Genomic DNA, 15,487 nt, shown 5'->3' on the forward strand with positions numbered 1-15,487 from the left:
CCCCGCGACCCGTATAGGACAAGTGGTTCAGAAAGTGTGTGTGGATTTAACACACCATAGCGACACATATACTACTTACGTGCTGCTAACTTCGTAAGTGCCCTGTTAAGCTGCAGCCCATATTTGCATTTACTGCACATGAGTGTAACAAATACGCATTGTGCAATGTATAATATACAGTATACACACTGCATATATTATATCATTTGGAGATGCACAAATAAATATGAAGAGAGTTGCAAGTGAACGGCAACAGAAAAAGCGCTTCCTCAGTGTTTTATGCTTTTTTTTCACTCGAGTAAAGAACACTTACGCTAAGCAGTCAATTAAAACACCGTGACTTGTGGGAGGTAGGTTTGCAGACCCTCTGCAAAGGAGCAGTAGTGGACCCAGAAGGTGCAGAAGAGCTCTGTAAACAAAATGTTGTTGTTAGGATGTGAAAGGATAGTGATGCAGAGATATGAGCACACAGAGGTCAAAAGGTTAAACATGGATGTAGAGAGGTTTGTGAAGTGAACAAAGGGGTACTGGGTGGATAGGAATGGAGATTGTTAAAGTCTGTAATACAGACATCCAACATTCCATGGTTAAGCAGTCAGTTAACATTTCAGGTGACCTAAGTGTACATATTTGTAAGGATTAAAGAGAAGGCTGGAAGACTCCAGTGATTCTTTCGTCCAATTGCGTCTCACTCTTGATCATCAGGTTTCAGTGCTAAACAGACTTAAACTCAAAGATTAGCTCCCTTTCGAGCAGGTTCTCCCCTGGAATCCTTCAAAGTGATGTCCCTGGGCAGGAAAAAGGGCAGTAACTACACTTAAACCACACCAGAGATCTGGAGCGGAGAAGTTCAGGCATGTGATAATATGTAAAAAGAAATGTGAGGTCACCAGGGGACTTGGAAAATTCATGAATTTGTCCATCAATTACAAATACATTTCAAGAGTACCCAAGTACCGGCAAGTTCACTCTGAAGGAAAGGCCTGTGCGACCAAACATATCCTGAAACAATGAGCTTTTCGAACACAAGCAACTATGAAAAATCAATGATTACCGCACAGATTTACTGCCTTTTAATTATGTCTATAAAATGTATTTCAAATAAACATCCACAGATCAGTTAAAATTACAAGGATTACATGAGAACTGAATTACAAGATAAATGGCTATTGTTAGTTTTTACATACGTAAAGACTTTTTCTCATAGTAGCATATACAGTATTCATTAGAAGTGAGAGTGCCTAGTGTTTCTGCAAAATTTACAGTTATTCTGTCTCCGTTGTTCACCACCCCGTCCTTGATATGATGTTACACCCAAAGACTTTACATGGAGAATACGGACGCAGCCAAGGCACACCTCCATGTCATCACAGCCTCAGATCCCAGCTATAATCTCATTTACACTCCTAAGCCTGGACGTGGGAGGGCAATGCAGTTTGGTGGGTTGACCTACGAGGCTGCCTACGATGCTACTTTCACGCTGTGTTTCGTTCCTGTTTTGTAATGCTTTTGAAATAAAAAACTTGCATCGAGAGCTACGCGAAGTTTGCTTTATTATGATTAATACACACACACTTGCCCCATATGGGGTCGCAGGGAACCGGAGCCTACCCAGCAACACAGGGCGTAAGGCCGGAGGGGGAGGGGACACACCCAGGACGGGACGTCAGTCCGTCACAAGGCACCCCAAGCGGGACTCGAACCCCAGACCCACCAGAGAGCAAGATCCAATCCAACCCACTGCGCCACCTCTTATGATGATTAATAACAAAAGCATATTTTTGGGCCCTTTATACCCTCATGCATGTGTTTGTGCAAAATCTGTATTTGAAAGTTTCACTTCATACCTAACTTGAAAACAGGTGGTGTCACTTTACAGACTAAAGTGATGCAGAGACAACTGTATTTTGCTACCAACACATACATGAAGTTATTTTCGTGTGGGTAGAGATGCAGAAAAATATAGTGCATTTCTCTTTGTGACAAACTCTCTATACTGCTCTCCTTTTCAACCCCTTGTGGATGAATCTGACAAAAGAAACAGTGATGGAAGAGAAAGAGACACAGCCTCCGTGAAAAACAGATGTATCCATCTGGAAAAATGTCTAGAAGAACGTTAATGTTTGGCTGGGAACATCTCTATAAGCTGTCCATCAGAGACTGGGACCTGAGGCCGAGGCACAGACACGCAGTCAAACCTTCAATACTAACCATAACCCTATTACCCTTCAGCTCCTCCCCCCAACAACAGACCACTCATTGGGCACTGCGGGGGTTGGAAAAGCTAAATAGTTGGCAAACGCAAGGACAGGGCGTGCAAATGGGTGAAGGGATCCAGGAGATTAGGACAGAGGGTTTATAAGGAGCAGACATCCAGGTTTATCTTCGTTTGCTTTCCTTTCGAGTTGCACCTCTGTCTCTTGCTCTCGGGGGAGAGCGTTTGGAAAACTTGCAAAGCAGGTAGGAATTATTCTCATTTTCACAGTACTCCACACTGTCTTAGTGCTCTATCTGGATTTTAGGTGCTTTTTAAAGGTTTTCATGTTATTGAAACAAAAAACATAACTGCAATATATCATATATATTGGTGAGAGTGAATTCCACAACGCTGGTCAGGTGAAATGACATTTGCAGGAATACCTGGATATCTTGGCGGGCTTCGGAACGTGTGCCAATACAGCACAACGCAATTTGAAAGATGCTGCACGGTGGAGGAGAGTAAATACCAGGGTTGTGGTACAGAGACTCATGCTAAGGATGATGAACACGTATAAGAGAACAGGACGCCTGCAACATAAACAACACAAACAAATTATTATGCTGCGCAAATGTGAAGAACAAAGCGTAACATTGGACAAGCGTACAACAAAATAGCACAATAATATGTACAATATGTGCTTTGAAGCATGCCAAGTACACCTGATTGCAGTACAAACTCAAATTCATAATTTTGTCCATATATGTTCTTGCAAAGAACGTATTGTATAATACAGGAGAATGTGAAATGTTTAATACAAAAAGAGTCCTAAAGAGACCCGGCCAAAAAAGGAATAAAAATGAATCAGGAAAACCTTTCATTTGCAAAAAAGATACTTTTAAGCACCTTCAAAGCGCAAGAGCAGCGACCATATGCACGGCGGTTGTTACTGTCTGCGCGGTTTCTCTGGCTGCCTGGCGACACCACATCGGTGTTCCGGCCATGCAGCTGTCCTCGTGTGCTCAGCTTTGACAAGCGAGGGAGGTGTTTCCAGCTTCAGAGATATTTGGGCTCAGTGCGACTGCAATTTGTCACACACCACAAGTGCAGGATGCTGCAGGCATTTACATCATTCTACCAGCATTGAAGGGCAGGATCACTGCTTGCTCACATCACAACTGCGAGCATCACGGAAGCTTTCGAGAACAATACTGTCATGAGAGCCAGATGGCCTGATTCTTTTCGGAAATGTAAAAAAAGAGACCACTCAAACTTCTCAGCCCAGTTAACAAGCTTAGAAAAAGCTTAACAAGCTGCCTGGTTGTGATGCAGCGGAGAGAACAGAGTAAAGTCGGTGTGACGTGATGAGGGCAGTCATCTATTAGGACTCCTAGAAAAAAGGAACGGGTCCGGGCGGGGGGGTGGGGATTAGAGGATGTGACCAAAACAAGCCGATGAAGAGAGGATTATCTTTGCGACTCTGCATCACATACTTAGAAAGTTTGATAGCATTAGGAACTGCTCTTAAAGATCACGAAACAAAGTATTATAACGATGTGAATCTGTTAAATCACAGCAGCATATAAGCACACTTTTTAGCAGCTTCCCTTCGCTGTCTGAGACGGTTTTACAGATCTCAGGAAAGTCGGCCCAAAATTTTTTCTACTAAACCTGGGCGCCTGGACAATTAGCCTCTTAGAAGAGGAAATATCAGGCATGTAAAAAAAACTGCAGTTGCTCTCTTAATCCAAGGTAATCTGCAAAGGCTAAGGGAGGGGGAGGATGAGGAGGAAACATGGGGTAGTGTGTGACTGAAACGCACGAAAACAGAAACAGACACACAGGAGGGGGAAGCAAATGAGCAGGAAGTGTGTCAGTGTGGGACAAGGATGGAGGCGTGTGGTAGTGGAATAAAGATCTTATCCCCCGATGTGGTCAAGTGATGAGGAAAAATTGTATTTGCCGAGTAGCTGTTGGCTGTGTCACTGGGTGTTTGTGTTTCGGTTGTGTTCAGCAGTCAAGGGAAGTGATTCACATGAAGTCTGTCTCTGGCTCCATTCAGCTCAAAAACCTTTGTAATTTGTATTGTCCTCCATTATATATCAGAGTTTAAAGGCAATAAACCTGTAATGGATTGTAATTTGCATTGGTGGAGGGTATCAGCCATAGAATTCAGTTGTATGGGCAGCATGCCGGCACAGCGAGTCACACCTGGGTGGTGCGAGAGGACGTGGGTTCGATCCTCTCTGAGGCTGTGTGGAATCTGCATGTTCTCCCCGTGTCTGCGTGGGTTTCCTCCGGGTGCTCTGGTTTCCTCCCACAGTCCAAAGACATGCTGTTCGGGTTCACCCATAGTGTGTGAATAACAGAGAGAGTGTGTTCCACTGATGTATGGATAAGTGACCCAATGTAAGTAGTGTATCTAGCAGTGTAAGTCAACACGGTGAATAAGGTGTGCAAGTACACACACACACACAGGTGTGTATAAAAAGACAGAATCACATACCACTTGGCTGCTTTACACTCCATCGTTCTTCCCACCAGTAAGGAGTAGAGATGAACGACCAGCCCCCCGCAGGAAGCGCTCTCGCAGCTCCTGATGGAACTGCAGGGCCCTCCACACCCAAGAAAGGACCTCCCAAGTTCAAGCAGAGGCAGACTCGAACCTTCAAGAGCAAGGCCCCCAAGCCGGGGCAGAAAGGGTGAGCAGTAAATGCATCAAACACCAGCCTCCGCTTGAGACGCACACACACACAGGGCACTGCTGATGACACATCCGAAGGGTAAAGTCCACCCTCCGCACTCTGGGAGTGATCGAGAACTGAGCAGATACGCAAACGTGTGACGGGTACCACCAAGGGGGTGAGTGCCTTCCCCTCGATATTCATACATGCCTGTGACCAACTCCATTTTGGTCTATTGCTAGTATTTGAGCCTCCAACACCTGAAAAGTTGTTATGCCACACACACACACGAAAGAACAGATCGGAATAAGCGGGCCACAAAGCTAAAGAAGCAGTCACACACATGTTCGTTCAGTCTAAACATTCCCATATCCAACTTTTCACTCTTGGCGAATTCACTATATGCCCCTCTCTCTTGCTTTAAGGTTTGGCGACGACATCCCTGGCATGGAAGGTCTTGGCACAGGTGACTGCCGCTGCATACAAGCCTACTTTACTATTTCGCTGCATTGCTTCGTAACTCCACTAGTTTCGGCAGCAAACTCTCTATAACTCTGCATTTCGGCCGATTATTTTATGCCCTGTAAAAGCATCGCAATCAAAGCGAGAAGTAGAAATGATCATCGCGGTCAAAGTAACGACATCACTAAATCATTCTGCGTCGTTCTTATGCTTTCATTACAGACATCACTGTGGTCTGCCCATGGGAGGCCTTCGGGGACATGGAGCTCAGCGACCTGGCCAAATATGGCATCATCTAAACCTGCCCCCTACCTTCTACTGCTCCTCTCCTACGCCAGACCAGCCCAGCCCCTCCCCGCCGCTGCATTCAGTCCTCTAGACAAACCCTCTGCTCTGATATTTCCTTCTCCAGTTTCTCCCCTTTTGATGCGCTGGATGTGCGTATGCCGCCGTCTCACTCCCACAGACCCTTCAAGAATACATCCACCAGAGGAAACCAGCAGACGCAATGACGCATACAAATTATTCTGCATCACACAAATAATGATAAACAGTACAACCACCCCATATGCACTGTGCGTAGTCTACCTCAGTCATGCCTGTTCACCCTCCCTCTGCCCGGAAGAATCCAACACGCATAGCCACGCTTCACTGTATAACGTCTTTAGAAAGAAAATGTATTAAAAGTGAAACAGCGCACACCCCTAACTATGTCTATGTACTGGGCTGTATTTGCTTAGAACAGTCTAGCAGAGTATCAATAAAGCTTATATCCTCCCTGGCAAAGACTTTTTTCCATTTTTATCTATTATTTGCTATCACCCCACCACACACTATATATATAATTTGTTTATATCAAACATGGGAGACTTTGAAGGCTGGGAGAAAGATTTTACTGTAAATATCAAAGGGGTGTAATATATTGTAGTGGAAAGAACGTGATGTATGACATATTATGTAAAAAAAAAAAAGCGATAGTGGCAGCACACGCTTTCTTCTCTTTCTGTTTTTCCTCCGATCTGTCCTCCCCAGCTCCCCCTCAGCTCTATTTCATGTGAAATGTTACAAATATATTTATACTTATTAATGTATTCAAACCAGATAAAAATTTTGTTAAATGTGAGTGTCAACATTTATATAACTTTAGATTTAATTAAAGATTTTTTTTTTTTTTCCGTAAGAACATTTCTTCATTTATTCCTTTTCTGTTGTCTTTGGAAAAGAATTGACTTTCAAATCTTTCTCAAGAATAAAATGATGAAAGCTTCCCCCAACTAAAGCACCAGTGTAAATGTTCCTTTGTCTGAAACTTCGGTCTAGATTAACGCGAACTACGTCACACCTCACCACAGCTTGATATAAACCACTGTCGAATACCATTCTGCGCTGCGGAAAAAAAAAAAAAAAACTCACAAAATTCAGAAAAAGGTCTGAACTTGAAGGCTGGAAAAATGTTTCAGTTTCACTTCAAATCCATGCATGTGTTCAATTTCTAATGTAATAAGTATAAACATTCAGCACGTGCAAAATGCACATCAATAGCTGTAGTGCCACTACATTGCTTTTATATACTATTGCATATACAATATTCACATGTTAATTAGAAAGACTTCATTTCTCACAAACCTCCTGATTTTGTCATAATACTGTGGCGCGCAGCACCGTGGGTTTGGATGGGACGAAGAAGGACGCGGAAGCAGCGTTCATAACGAACGGTTTATTCGAACACCAGCACAAGGGAAATAACGCTCTCGGTCCGCGGACTCCTTTTTCTCCAGGACCTGCACTTACAGCCAGCCTCCCTGACCTACCTTAGCACCCCTAGACTCTCTCCAACACACTGGGAGACATGGTCACCCTACCATTTTCCCCTTAAGTGCCCCCAGTGGTTACACACACATTTAACATTATCTCCCATAATGCAACTATTTACATTTAAACACACACTCCCTCCTAAAACAGTAACGCGGGGTCGTTACAATACATTTGAAGCATCGCAAAGCACATGACAGCTATATTTTGAATAGCGAACACTATATAACTGATTGTGAAGGCAACCTTAACAAATGACTTATCACTTAAAGATGTCGCGTTCTCCGTTGGAAAGACTAACACATCTGCAGCAAAGAGTATAGATCAGACAAATCCTCTACATCTTGACGACAACAGCACAAACATTTTTACCAGGCCATTTTTTTGGTCTGAAAATATTAATAAGTGACCTAGTTACTGTGTCTTCTCTTCCTCTATATGTCACACGCAGTAACACACACCTACCTACAACCCTCAGCCTGCTGAGACATGTGAAGAAGCACGATGCACGGAGGCTTGCTAAGCACAAGACATTCTCGAGGCCTGACGTAAACCTCGTCTTTCCTGCCAAAGACTCGCAGTGTTTCACAATGTCAGTTTTCCTAGGCGCATCGCGCTGCTTGCTGCCGCCTTCGGGGACGAAGCTTCGGTTCTATTACTCACCATTGGGCCCGCTGGAACAGCAGCTGCCTACCCGCACCCCCCCCCCCACTGGCAAACAATGCGCTTACTTACTTCGTTGCCCCATGTGAGAAACTTTGACTGGAATTATTAAGGCAGCCGCGAGAGCCTCTAATAGCTTATTGGTCATGATGGGAGGCCTGTTGCGGCGGAGTGTGGAGAGGGCAGGGCTACCTGTGCGAGCATGTCTGAGGCCCTGTCTCAGCGCGCCTGCGGTGGCTTTGCGGCCTTCGGGAGGAGCACACCTTTCCCAGTCCTCGTCCGCCAGGCAGCTGGGGCCGGCGCGTGGGGAAGCGGCTACTCCCCTTCTGCCCGTCAATGTAAATTCGAGAATTGGCGGAACCATCCCCGTGCTTCGCGTCAAGGCCTCGCCCTGCCTCGTTCCCTTCTTCCTCGTTGTCCTGCTGGTCTCACGCTCACTGCAGCACAAGGATGTGCCACAATTAGAGGCAGACACTGAGAATCCAGCAAACACTCAAGGGGCATCTGGACTCACGAAGCGGAACAGAACTCTGCCTATAACTCTGGGTCAAAGGTACGTCCGTTTTTCTTGCTTCGAATTCATTAAAGAAAGCACAAGGATAAATATTGAACTGTGTATAAGAGTTGTGGACAATTGAACTGCACAGCTATGGCAGGTCTGAAACAATCTGTAAATGTCAAAGAAATAACACTTTGTATACAGACCGGTTGCGTCTGTCTACGCTGTTGACCGCAGATTTTGGGCTTCATGTCCAAAATGACCTTGCAACTCAAGCTTATTTAAGACGGATCTTAATGTGGCTTGTCATTTAAATACATTTCGTTCAATTAACCCGCTTTTCTGCTTTTTCTCCTGCACAGACTGCTTTGTAGTATCCTGAAAAAAAAAAAAAAGAGTAGCTTTATGCAATGCCAACATGTATTACGCTTATATACTCGTCCCTACAGAGCAAACAGAGATGTCTGCATGCTGGTGGTTATGTTGAGACCGTATGTATGAAGTAATAGCATCATAAATGGCAGCATTGCACTTTCAGAGACTGAAACAAGGATGTGCTAGTGCACTAAAGGAAACGCAGTTATCACCCATGCTCATCTGGTGCTCCTCGCCGTCCTTTGAATCCCAGATACTTGGTCTGTCGCTTCCGCATCCCTCTTGTAAAAGTTTCTTTCCTTTCAGTACATGCGGTGTCACTGTGAAAAGTTTCTTAGTTCTTGACCCCTGCGAGTTCTTTCTTCTTGTTCTCTAAATCCACTTTCAGCTCCAAGTTTCCACTTCTCCTATACACAAGTAAAAGTTTCTGTGTGCAATGCTGCCACGTGCTTTTGGAGGTCGACTGTGAGACTCCTGAGTCACTCATCTCTTTGCGAGCAGTTTAATTTGAAGGGTACTGTATTCTCAAAAGTATAACAAAAAGAAATAAATATATATAAGTATGATAGTGTACTGCTTAAAGTGAGGTGTTCTGTGAGTAAACTTCTCCATGAACCACGCTATCCGTAAGAAACAATGGCAACAGAAATAAATTCACAGTAAAATACCATTCAAAATCATTATTATTTAGCAGAACAGCAACAATAAATCAATTTAAAAACAAGATAGTATAGGTTTAAAAATTTAAGTTTTTAAAATTCTACCCAAACTGGCACGGTGGTGCAGCGGGCTTGGCCGGGTACTGCTCTCTGGCGGGTCTGGGGTTTGAGTCCCGCTTGGGGTGCTGTGCAGCACAGTGGCGTCCTGCCCTGGGTGTGTCCCCTCCCCCTCCAGCCTTATGCCCTGTGTTGCTGTGTTAGGCTCCGGTTTGCTGCGACCCTGCTTGGAACAAGTGTTTTCAGACACTGTGTGTTCTACCCAAATTCATTTTCAGAGAACCAGCCGCAACATTAAAACCACTGACAATGGCAGGTCTTGTGGGGTGTTCCTGAAATGCAGTGGTTAGTACCTACCAAAAGTGTTCATGCACCGTAACTTTATGATCATCCCCAGACAGGCCTTTACACAGCCGCTACTCCTGCATTACCTGTGAATGTTTGTGCACCTTATTTAAAAAAAAAAAAAATGCAGGAAGGTTATCAGGATTCATCTATCCTGCGTTTTATGCACCTGCTTGAGCAATGAACACTGGTGCATCAAGTGGAAAGTAACAAACTAAGTTTACTTAAGAAGCACATGTCTGCAGCTATGTCTCTTTCTCTTAATGTAATGCACAAATTGTATTTTATCTGAGATTTACGTCGCTTTGGAGAAAAGTGTCTGTTAAATGAATAAATGTAAATGTAAATGGAAGTGGTCCAAGTAAGGACAACCGGTGAACAGGGTCATGGGTGCCCAAGGCTATTTGATACATGTGGGGAGCAAAGGCTAGCCTGTCCGGTTCGATCCCACAGAAGAGCTACTGTAGCGCAAATTGATGAAAACCTTGATAGAAAAGTGTCAGAACACACAGTGCATCGCAGCTTGCTCTGTATGGGTCTACGTATCCGTAGACCGGTCAGAGTGCCCATGCTGACCCCTGTCCACTGACGAAAACACCTACAATGGGCATGTGAGCATCAGAACTGGACCATGGAGCAATGGAAGAAGGTGGCCTGGTCTGATGAATCATGTTTTCTTTTTGATCATGTGGACAGCCGGGTGCGGGTGCTTCGAAATAATGGCAGCAGGATGTACTATGGGAAGAAGGCAAGCTGGCGGAAGCAGTGTGATGTTCTGGGTAATGTTCTGCTGGGAAACCTTGGGTCCTGGCATTGATGTGGATGATACTTTGACATGTACCATCTACCTAAAGATTGTTGCAGACCACGTACACCCCTTCATGGCAACGGTATTCCCTGATGGCAGTGGCCCTGCCACACTGCAAAAATTGTTCAGGAATGGTTTGAGGGACATGACAAAGAGTTGAAAGTGTTGACTTGGCCTCCAAACTCCCCAGATCCGAATCCGATCGAACATCTGTGGGATGCGCGGGAAAAACAAGTCTGATCCATGGAGGCCCCACCTCACAACTTATAGGACTTAAAGGATCTGCTGCGAACGTCTCCATGCCAAATACCACAGGACACCTTCAGAGGTCTTGTGGAGTCCATGTCTTGATAGGTCAGAACTGTTCTGGCGGCTTAAGGGGGACCTACACGATACTAGGCAGGTGGTTTTAATGTTGTGACTGACTGGTGTACATGTATCATGGAAAACAAGAGAACCACAAGAATTAGAATTGAAGAATAATGAGACTGATTAAAAAGAGTGAAAATGAAGGGGGAAAGGACAACCTTATCATTGCTTTCTGAGAAGCTGTTCTTACTCATTTCTCCTTTTGATAACCTCCCCCCAGTGCAGAGCAGTCTCCTTCGGGTACCACCATCACCTCTGCGGGCACCTCTGGGAACCTGAGTGTAGCCACTGCAAACACAGTGCGGTGAAGAGCACCCTCTCTCCTGCTGGAATGAGCTCAAACGGAAGCAACTTCGCACAGCCCGACTCCACTTTCCCACCTGCTCCACCCGGAGAAATATCACCGCAGAACAGGACACCAGGGTGTGGCTCAGACCTTAACCCTGTGTATTCCTTCCTGTGTGACACGCAGGCCGCTTGGGGTATTGTCGTGGAGACCCTGGCTGTGCTAGGATTTTTGGTCGCCGTGGGAGTTCTGGTGGGCTTGCTGGCCTGGATGATATGGCAGTGTGTTCACTACAGGAAGGGGGTGGGAGGAGCACCTGCAACCCTGGCACTCTTCATCCTGGGCCCTGCAGGCCTTTTCGGGCTCACTTTTGCTTTCATCATTCAGCTCACCCCCCAGACATGTCCAACGAGGGTCTTCCTCTTTGGGGTGCTCATGGCCTTTTGCTTTTCTGCATTGCTGTCCCGTGCTCTGGCCCTGCAGGGCGTGGTGGTCACTCAGGGTTGGGGAGAGGCGGCCCTCACGCTCGCCCTAACCATTGTGCAGGTCATCATCGGCGCGGAATGGCTGCTTATTGTGCTGGTCCGAGATCAGCAGCCTTGCCACTACAACCAGGGTGAGTTCGTTATGCTCCTCATCTACGTGATGTGTCTGCTGGCTGCTGGCCTCTGCTGCTCTGCCCAGTGCCTGTGCCAGGGCCAGGCAAAAGTCCAAGCAGCCCTGATCTTCCTCACCCTGGTACTGTCTGCGGCCATCTGGGTGGTATGGATCTCCTTGCTAACTAAGGGCAACTGGGTGATGGGCCGCAGGCCCATGTGGGATGACCCAGTCCTCAGCGTGGCTCTGGTGTCCAATGCCTGGGTCCTGCTGCTGGGCCATGGCTTGATCCAGATGGGAGCCCTGCACAAGAGAGCTGATGATGGGCCATTGGACTTCACAGGCTGGACCAGCCCCAGTGGTGAGATGCACACCCTGGGCAGAGAGAACCGCAGTTTCGAGGGAGACAGCCAGGACAGGAAAGGTAAATAAGACAAGTAGTGAGGGAATGCAGCCGACATGCAAAGGGTTGATGTAAGGGACAGAGTGGTATGTGGGCAAATGGAAATGTGAGTAGGGAGCTCAAAAAGCTCAGATGAATTCAGAGCCCAGAAAGTTACCTACGGTTCAGTTCATTAAGAAACATATTTAAATTTTCTTCACATTTGGGCTCTTTACAGCACTTAGATCCGAGTGACTGTTTAATATTTCAGAGCATTGTTTTCTCTTCTATAAAAAGATAGCAAAGATGTTATTCCATTGTATTCACAGTAAACAAAATATTTTTTGCCTTTGTGAGCTCATGGGCAAAATTGCTTAGTGGAAAGTGCATAAGAAAATTAATAAGAAAAGCTTCTCTTGAATAGGACCATCTATCCACGCATAAACTGACCAGCAGAGGATTGGATACTGTGTCTGATATGTTTCCTTTGCAGGCAAACGGAAAAATGAAGTGCAGCGATCGCCCTATGAGTCCGGATTCTCTATGACTGTGAGTGGCGACTACATATTTCTTATTCTGGCAATAACGTACGTGTATTTTCCACTCAGAAAAGCAATACAGGACAATTACTGCAACAACAGAAACGAGACATTGTCTGCAACACTAATGATTTGGCAGAAATTGTCCTTTCAGGCTTTGCTTCAGAAATGTGCCTTGTTTAAGGAACAATATGGTAATCCATCCATACAAATATTGTGTTTTTTTTTTTTTTTTTTAACTTCCACTTCCTGTGTTTCAGGACATCAACCCATCAAAAGATTTCTCCATTCCTCGACCTCAGACCACCAACACCAGCGTGCTCTACGATGACTACTATGGACAGAGGTTATCTCATTAACATACTGACCTACAAGAGGGAATAACCAGAAAGGTCACCTACATTATCTAGCTTTTCACTTCTTGCTATGTCAGTGTGCTCCTTAAAAAGCAAATGCTTCCTTATTTTAACATTTTAAAAATGTTAAACTTTTCCAACAAATAATCAAATGCTAAACAGCTACTGTTGCCTGGCAAAATAAGTACTTCTTGTCATTGCTTTGTATTCTACTGTCTGCAAGTTACCTTATTAAACAAATCTGGCACACCACTGTAATTTACGCCCCAACTGTTCACCAAACTGGAAACAAAGCAGGAAAAAGATATGTTCTCTAAACATCTAGAAGCAGTAAAAAATGATTGTATGGCCATTAGTTATAAAATTTCCGTTTAGGAATTGTATATCAAAAGATACTTATTTGCATTTTTGGCTGTTATTTTGTAAATGTATCACTCAACATATAAACATCAAAACCATTGAATTATACAGAAGACAATAGAAAATTGTGACAAATCCTGTACAATATGCCAGTTTTTTGTTTTTATTTAACGTAAAGAAAAACCAACACAATACAGTTAAACACCCACATTAACTGAAGCCGCTTGTCCCAAGCAGGGTCATGGCAAACCAGAGCCTAACCTGGCAGTGCAGGGTGCAAGGCTGGAGGGCTTGCACCCAAAGCAGGACTTGAACCCCAGACCCACCAGAGAGCAGGCACAGGCCAAACCCACTGCGTCACTGCACCCCCCGGTTAAATATCAGTTTCGTATAATGATGACTTTTTGGCGATTACTGAGAAAAAAACACTTGGAGCATCATTTACTACTGTGAATGGAACCAAAGATTTTAAAAAGTGCCATGTGCTGTTCGCTGTGGTATTCTCAGTGTTATCTAATTTCTTTCTAAAATTGTTTCTGATCATAAGCCCAGCAGTCTTTAGTCAAATGACAGGCAAGGTAAAGGGGAAAATAGGGAACTATAAAATGGATATGGTTTGTCTAAGGAAACGGTTAATAAAGTACAAATTGTAAAACATTTGAAATACTTAAGACTGAGAAGTATCATCTACTACTATATCAACTTACCATTTACAGTTTTCTCATCACCTGGAATCAATGAGGGTTCTTATTTTAAAGAGTATGGACCCCAGTTCCAAACATCATATTTTGACAGTGTGTGCAAAGACAAGAAAACAACCTTTCCTAAGAGGTCTGAACACATGAGAAACCACAAAGACATACAACCTTGAATGTAATGCTTGGTATGGGACCTGTCACTTTGTTCTGTTGGGATACCATCTTGTGTCTTCATGGACCAACTTGAGCTAACCTTCTGATCACTGGTACAACCTTCAGGAGTGTCCACTCAGATAACACCTGTTATCCCTTCATTATGTGAACAAATAGAGCCCATTTTTGGCTGAAAACTGAAAGCATGTTGTCTAAGCTTTTACATAACTTTGACATCCATTCCATCCATCCACTAATAACCACTTATCCAATGGAAAGTCATGGCACTCAGGAGCCTATACTGGTGGTATAGTGCATGAGTCAGGGTACAGCCTGGACAGGATGCCAGTCCATTGCAACAGAATTGCACACACTCATTTATTCATACATACAGTAAGTGAAATTTAGAGTCACCAGTTCAGCTGAAATGAATGTCTTTGGGGTGTGGGAGGAAACGCAAGCAAACCCATCAGCAGAAACCCCAGCTCAGGAGTCATAAGGCACCAGTGCTACCCACTGCACTTCAATGCTGTTCTAAACAGGTTTATTTACATACAGAACCTAGCTGGCACCACAACCTTTGAACTGACTGTATAAAGAGAAATGACGTTACTAGGCTTCATAAGAAGAAAGAAACGAAGAAAACACCTTCCTTGTGACATTGATTTTCATACCCCCTGAAGCAGTTTTCATAGCACAGATCAAAGAAGGGAAGTAAGGTATATCCCTATATTGTTACTGCACTTCACAATCTTGGGCAAACATCTCAGGAGGATAAGTGTCATGTGAAGCATGGCAGGACACAAGGAACCAAGCCACAATATAAAAACCAAAAAACTGTTTATATGTACATTCAATGAACAACATAGAACAGAAAGCACACATGGCGGTGGAAGAATAACGAAAAACACAGCCATTCCATCACAAAACCAAGGGAAGGCAGCAGTGGCAATTTCCACAAGGAAGAATGGCTTGTCAAAGAAATACACGACTTCAAACCCAAAGCGCAATCCCAATCCAAATACACAAAACCCATTCAGTTTGGGCACACTAAGTGCAAATTAATCATCTGCATCCGGTCTTCAAAGACTCCTGTGAATGCAGAAAAATGTATTGTAGTGTAAGTGTGCTACTTTCCTAAAACTGAATTTTAACCAGCTTAATATTGGAATTGACCAGCAGTGTA

General features: G+C 44.4%; 2 protein-coding genes across 3 annotated transcripts; both read left to right on the top strand.

Moving 5' to 3' along the window:
• The first annotated feature begins 2,333 nt into the window (after positions 1 to 2,333).
• pde6hb (phosphodiesterase 6H, cGMP-specific, cone, gamma, paralog b) lies at positions 2,334 to 6,438 on the top strand. The gene is made up of 4 exons (XM_018738484.1): positions 2,334 to 2,460; positions 4,742 to 4,899; positions 5,307 to 5,347; positions 5,566 to 6,438. The coding sequence occupies exons 2-4, from the start codon at positions 4,754 to 4,756 to the stop codon at positions 5,640 to 5,642; spliced, it is 264 nt and encodes an 87-aa protein (XP_018594000.1). The 5' UTR covers positions 2,334 to 2,460; positions 4,742 to 4,753; the 3' UTR covers positions 5,643 to 6,438.
• A 1,629-nt stretch (positions 6,439 to 8,067) lies between these two features.
• Positions 8,068 to 13,453, top strand: LOC108926033 (G-protein coupled receptor family C group 5 member D). 2 transcript variants are annotated; one of them, XM_018738462.2, is made up of 5 exons: positions 8,068 to 8,371; positions 11,151 to 11,832; positions 12,157 to 12,237; positions 12,689 to 12,744; positions 12,995 to 13,453. In XM_018738462.2, the coding sequence occupies exons 2-5, from the start codon at positions 11,262 to 11,264 to the stop codon at positions 13,091 to 13,093; spliced, it is 807 nt and encodes a 268-aa protein (XP_018593978.2). In that variant the 5' UTR covers positions 8,068 to 8,371; positions 11,151 to 11,261; the 3' UTR covers positions 13,094 to 13,453. The 2 variants fall into 2 exon arrangements, with proteins under 2 accessions (XP_018593978.2, XP_018593977.2); XM_018738461.2 differs by having other exon boundaries at positions 11,151 to 12,237.
• The last annotated feature ends 2,034 nt before the right edge of the window (positions 13,454 to 15,487 follow it).

This window comes from Scleropages formosus, chromosome 3, assembly GCF_900964775.1.
Source record: "Scleropages formosus chromosome 3, fSclFor1.1, whole genome shotgun sequence".
Taxonomy (NCBI): domain Eukaryota; kingdom Metazoa; phylum Chordata; class Actinopteri; order Osteoglossiformes; family Osteoglossidae; genus Scleropages; species Scleropages formosus.

Bases quoted from the DNA above. Each gene is read 5' to 3' on its own strand.
- pde6hb (XM_018738484.1), top strand. From the start codon at position 4,754: ATGAACGACCAGCCCCCCGCAGGAAGCGCTCTCGCAGCTCCTGATGGA. The intron at 4,900-5,306 runs GTGAGCAGTAAA...TCTTGCTTTAAG, and splicing joins CCCAAGCCGGGGCAGAAAGG to GTTTGGCGACGACATCCCTG. The intron at 5,348-5,565 runs GTGACTGCCGCT...CTTTCATTACAG, and splicing joins CATGGAAGGTCTTGGCACAG to ACATCACTGTGGTCTGCCCA.
- LOC108926033 (XM_018738461.2), top strand. From the start codon at position 11,262: ATGAGCTCAAACGGAAGCAACTTCGCACAGCCCGACTCCACTTTCCCA. The intron at 12,238-12,688 runs GTAAATAAGACA...TTTCCTTTGCAG, and splicing joins AGACAGCCAGGACAGGAAAG to GCAAACGGAAAAATGAAGTG. The intron at 12,745-12,994 runs GTGAGTGGCGAC...CCTGTGTTTCAG, and splicing joins AGTCCGGATTCTCTATGACT to GACATCAACCCATCAAAAGA.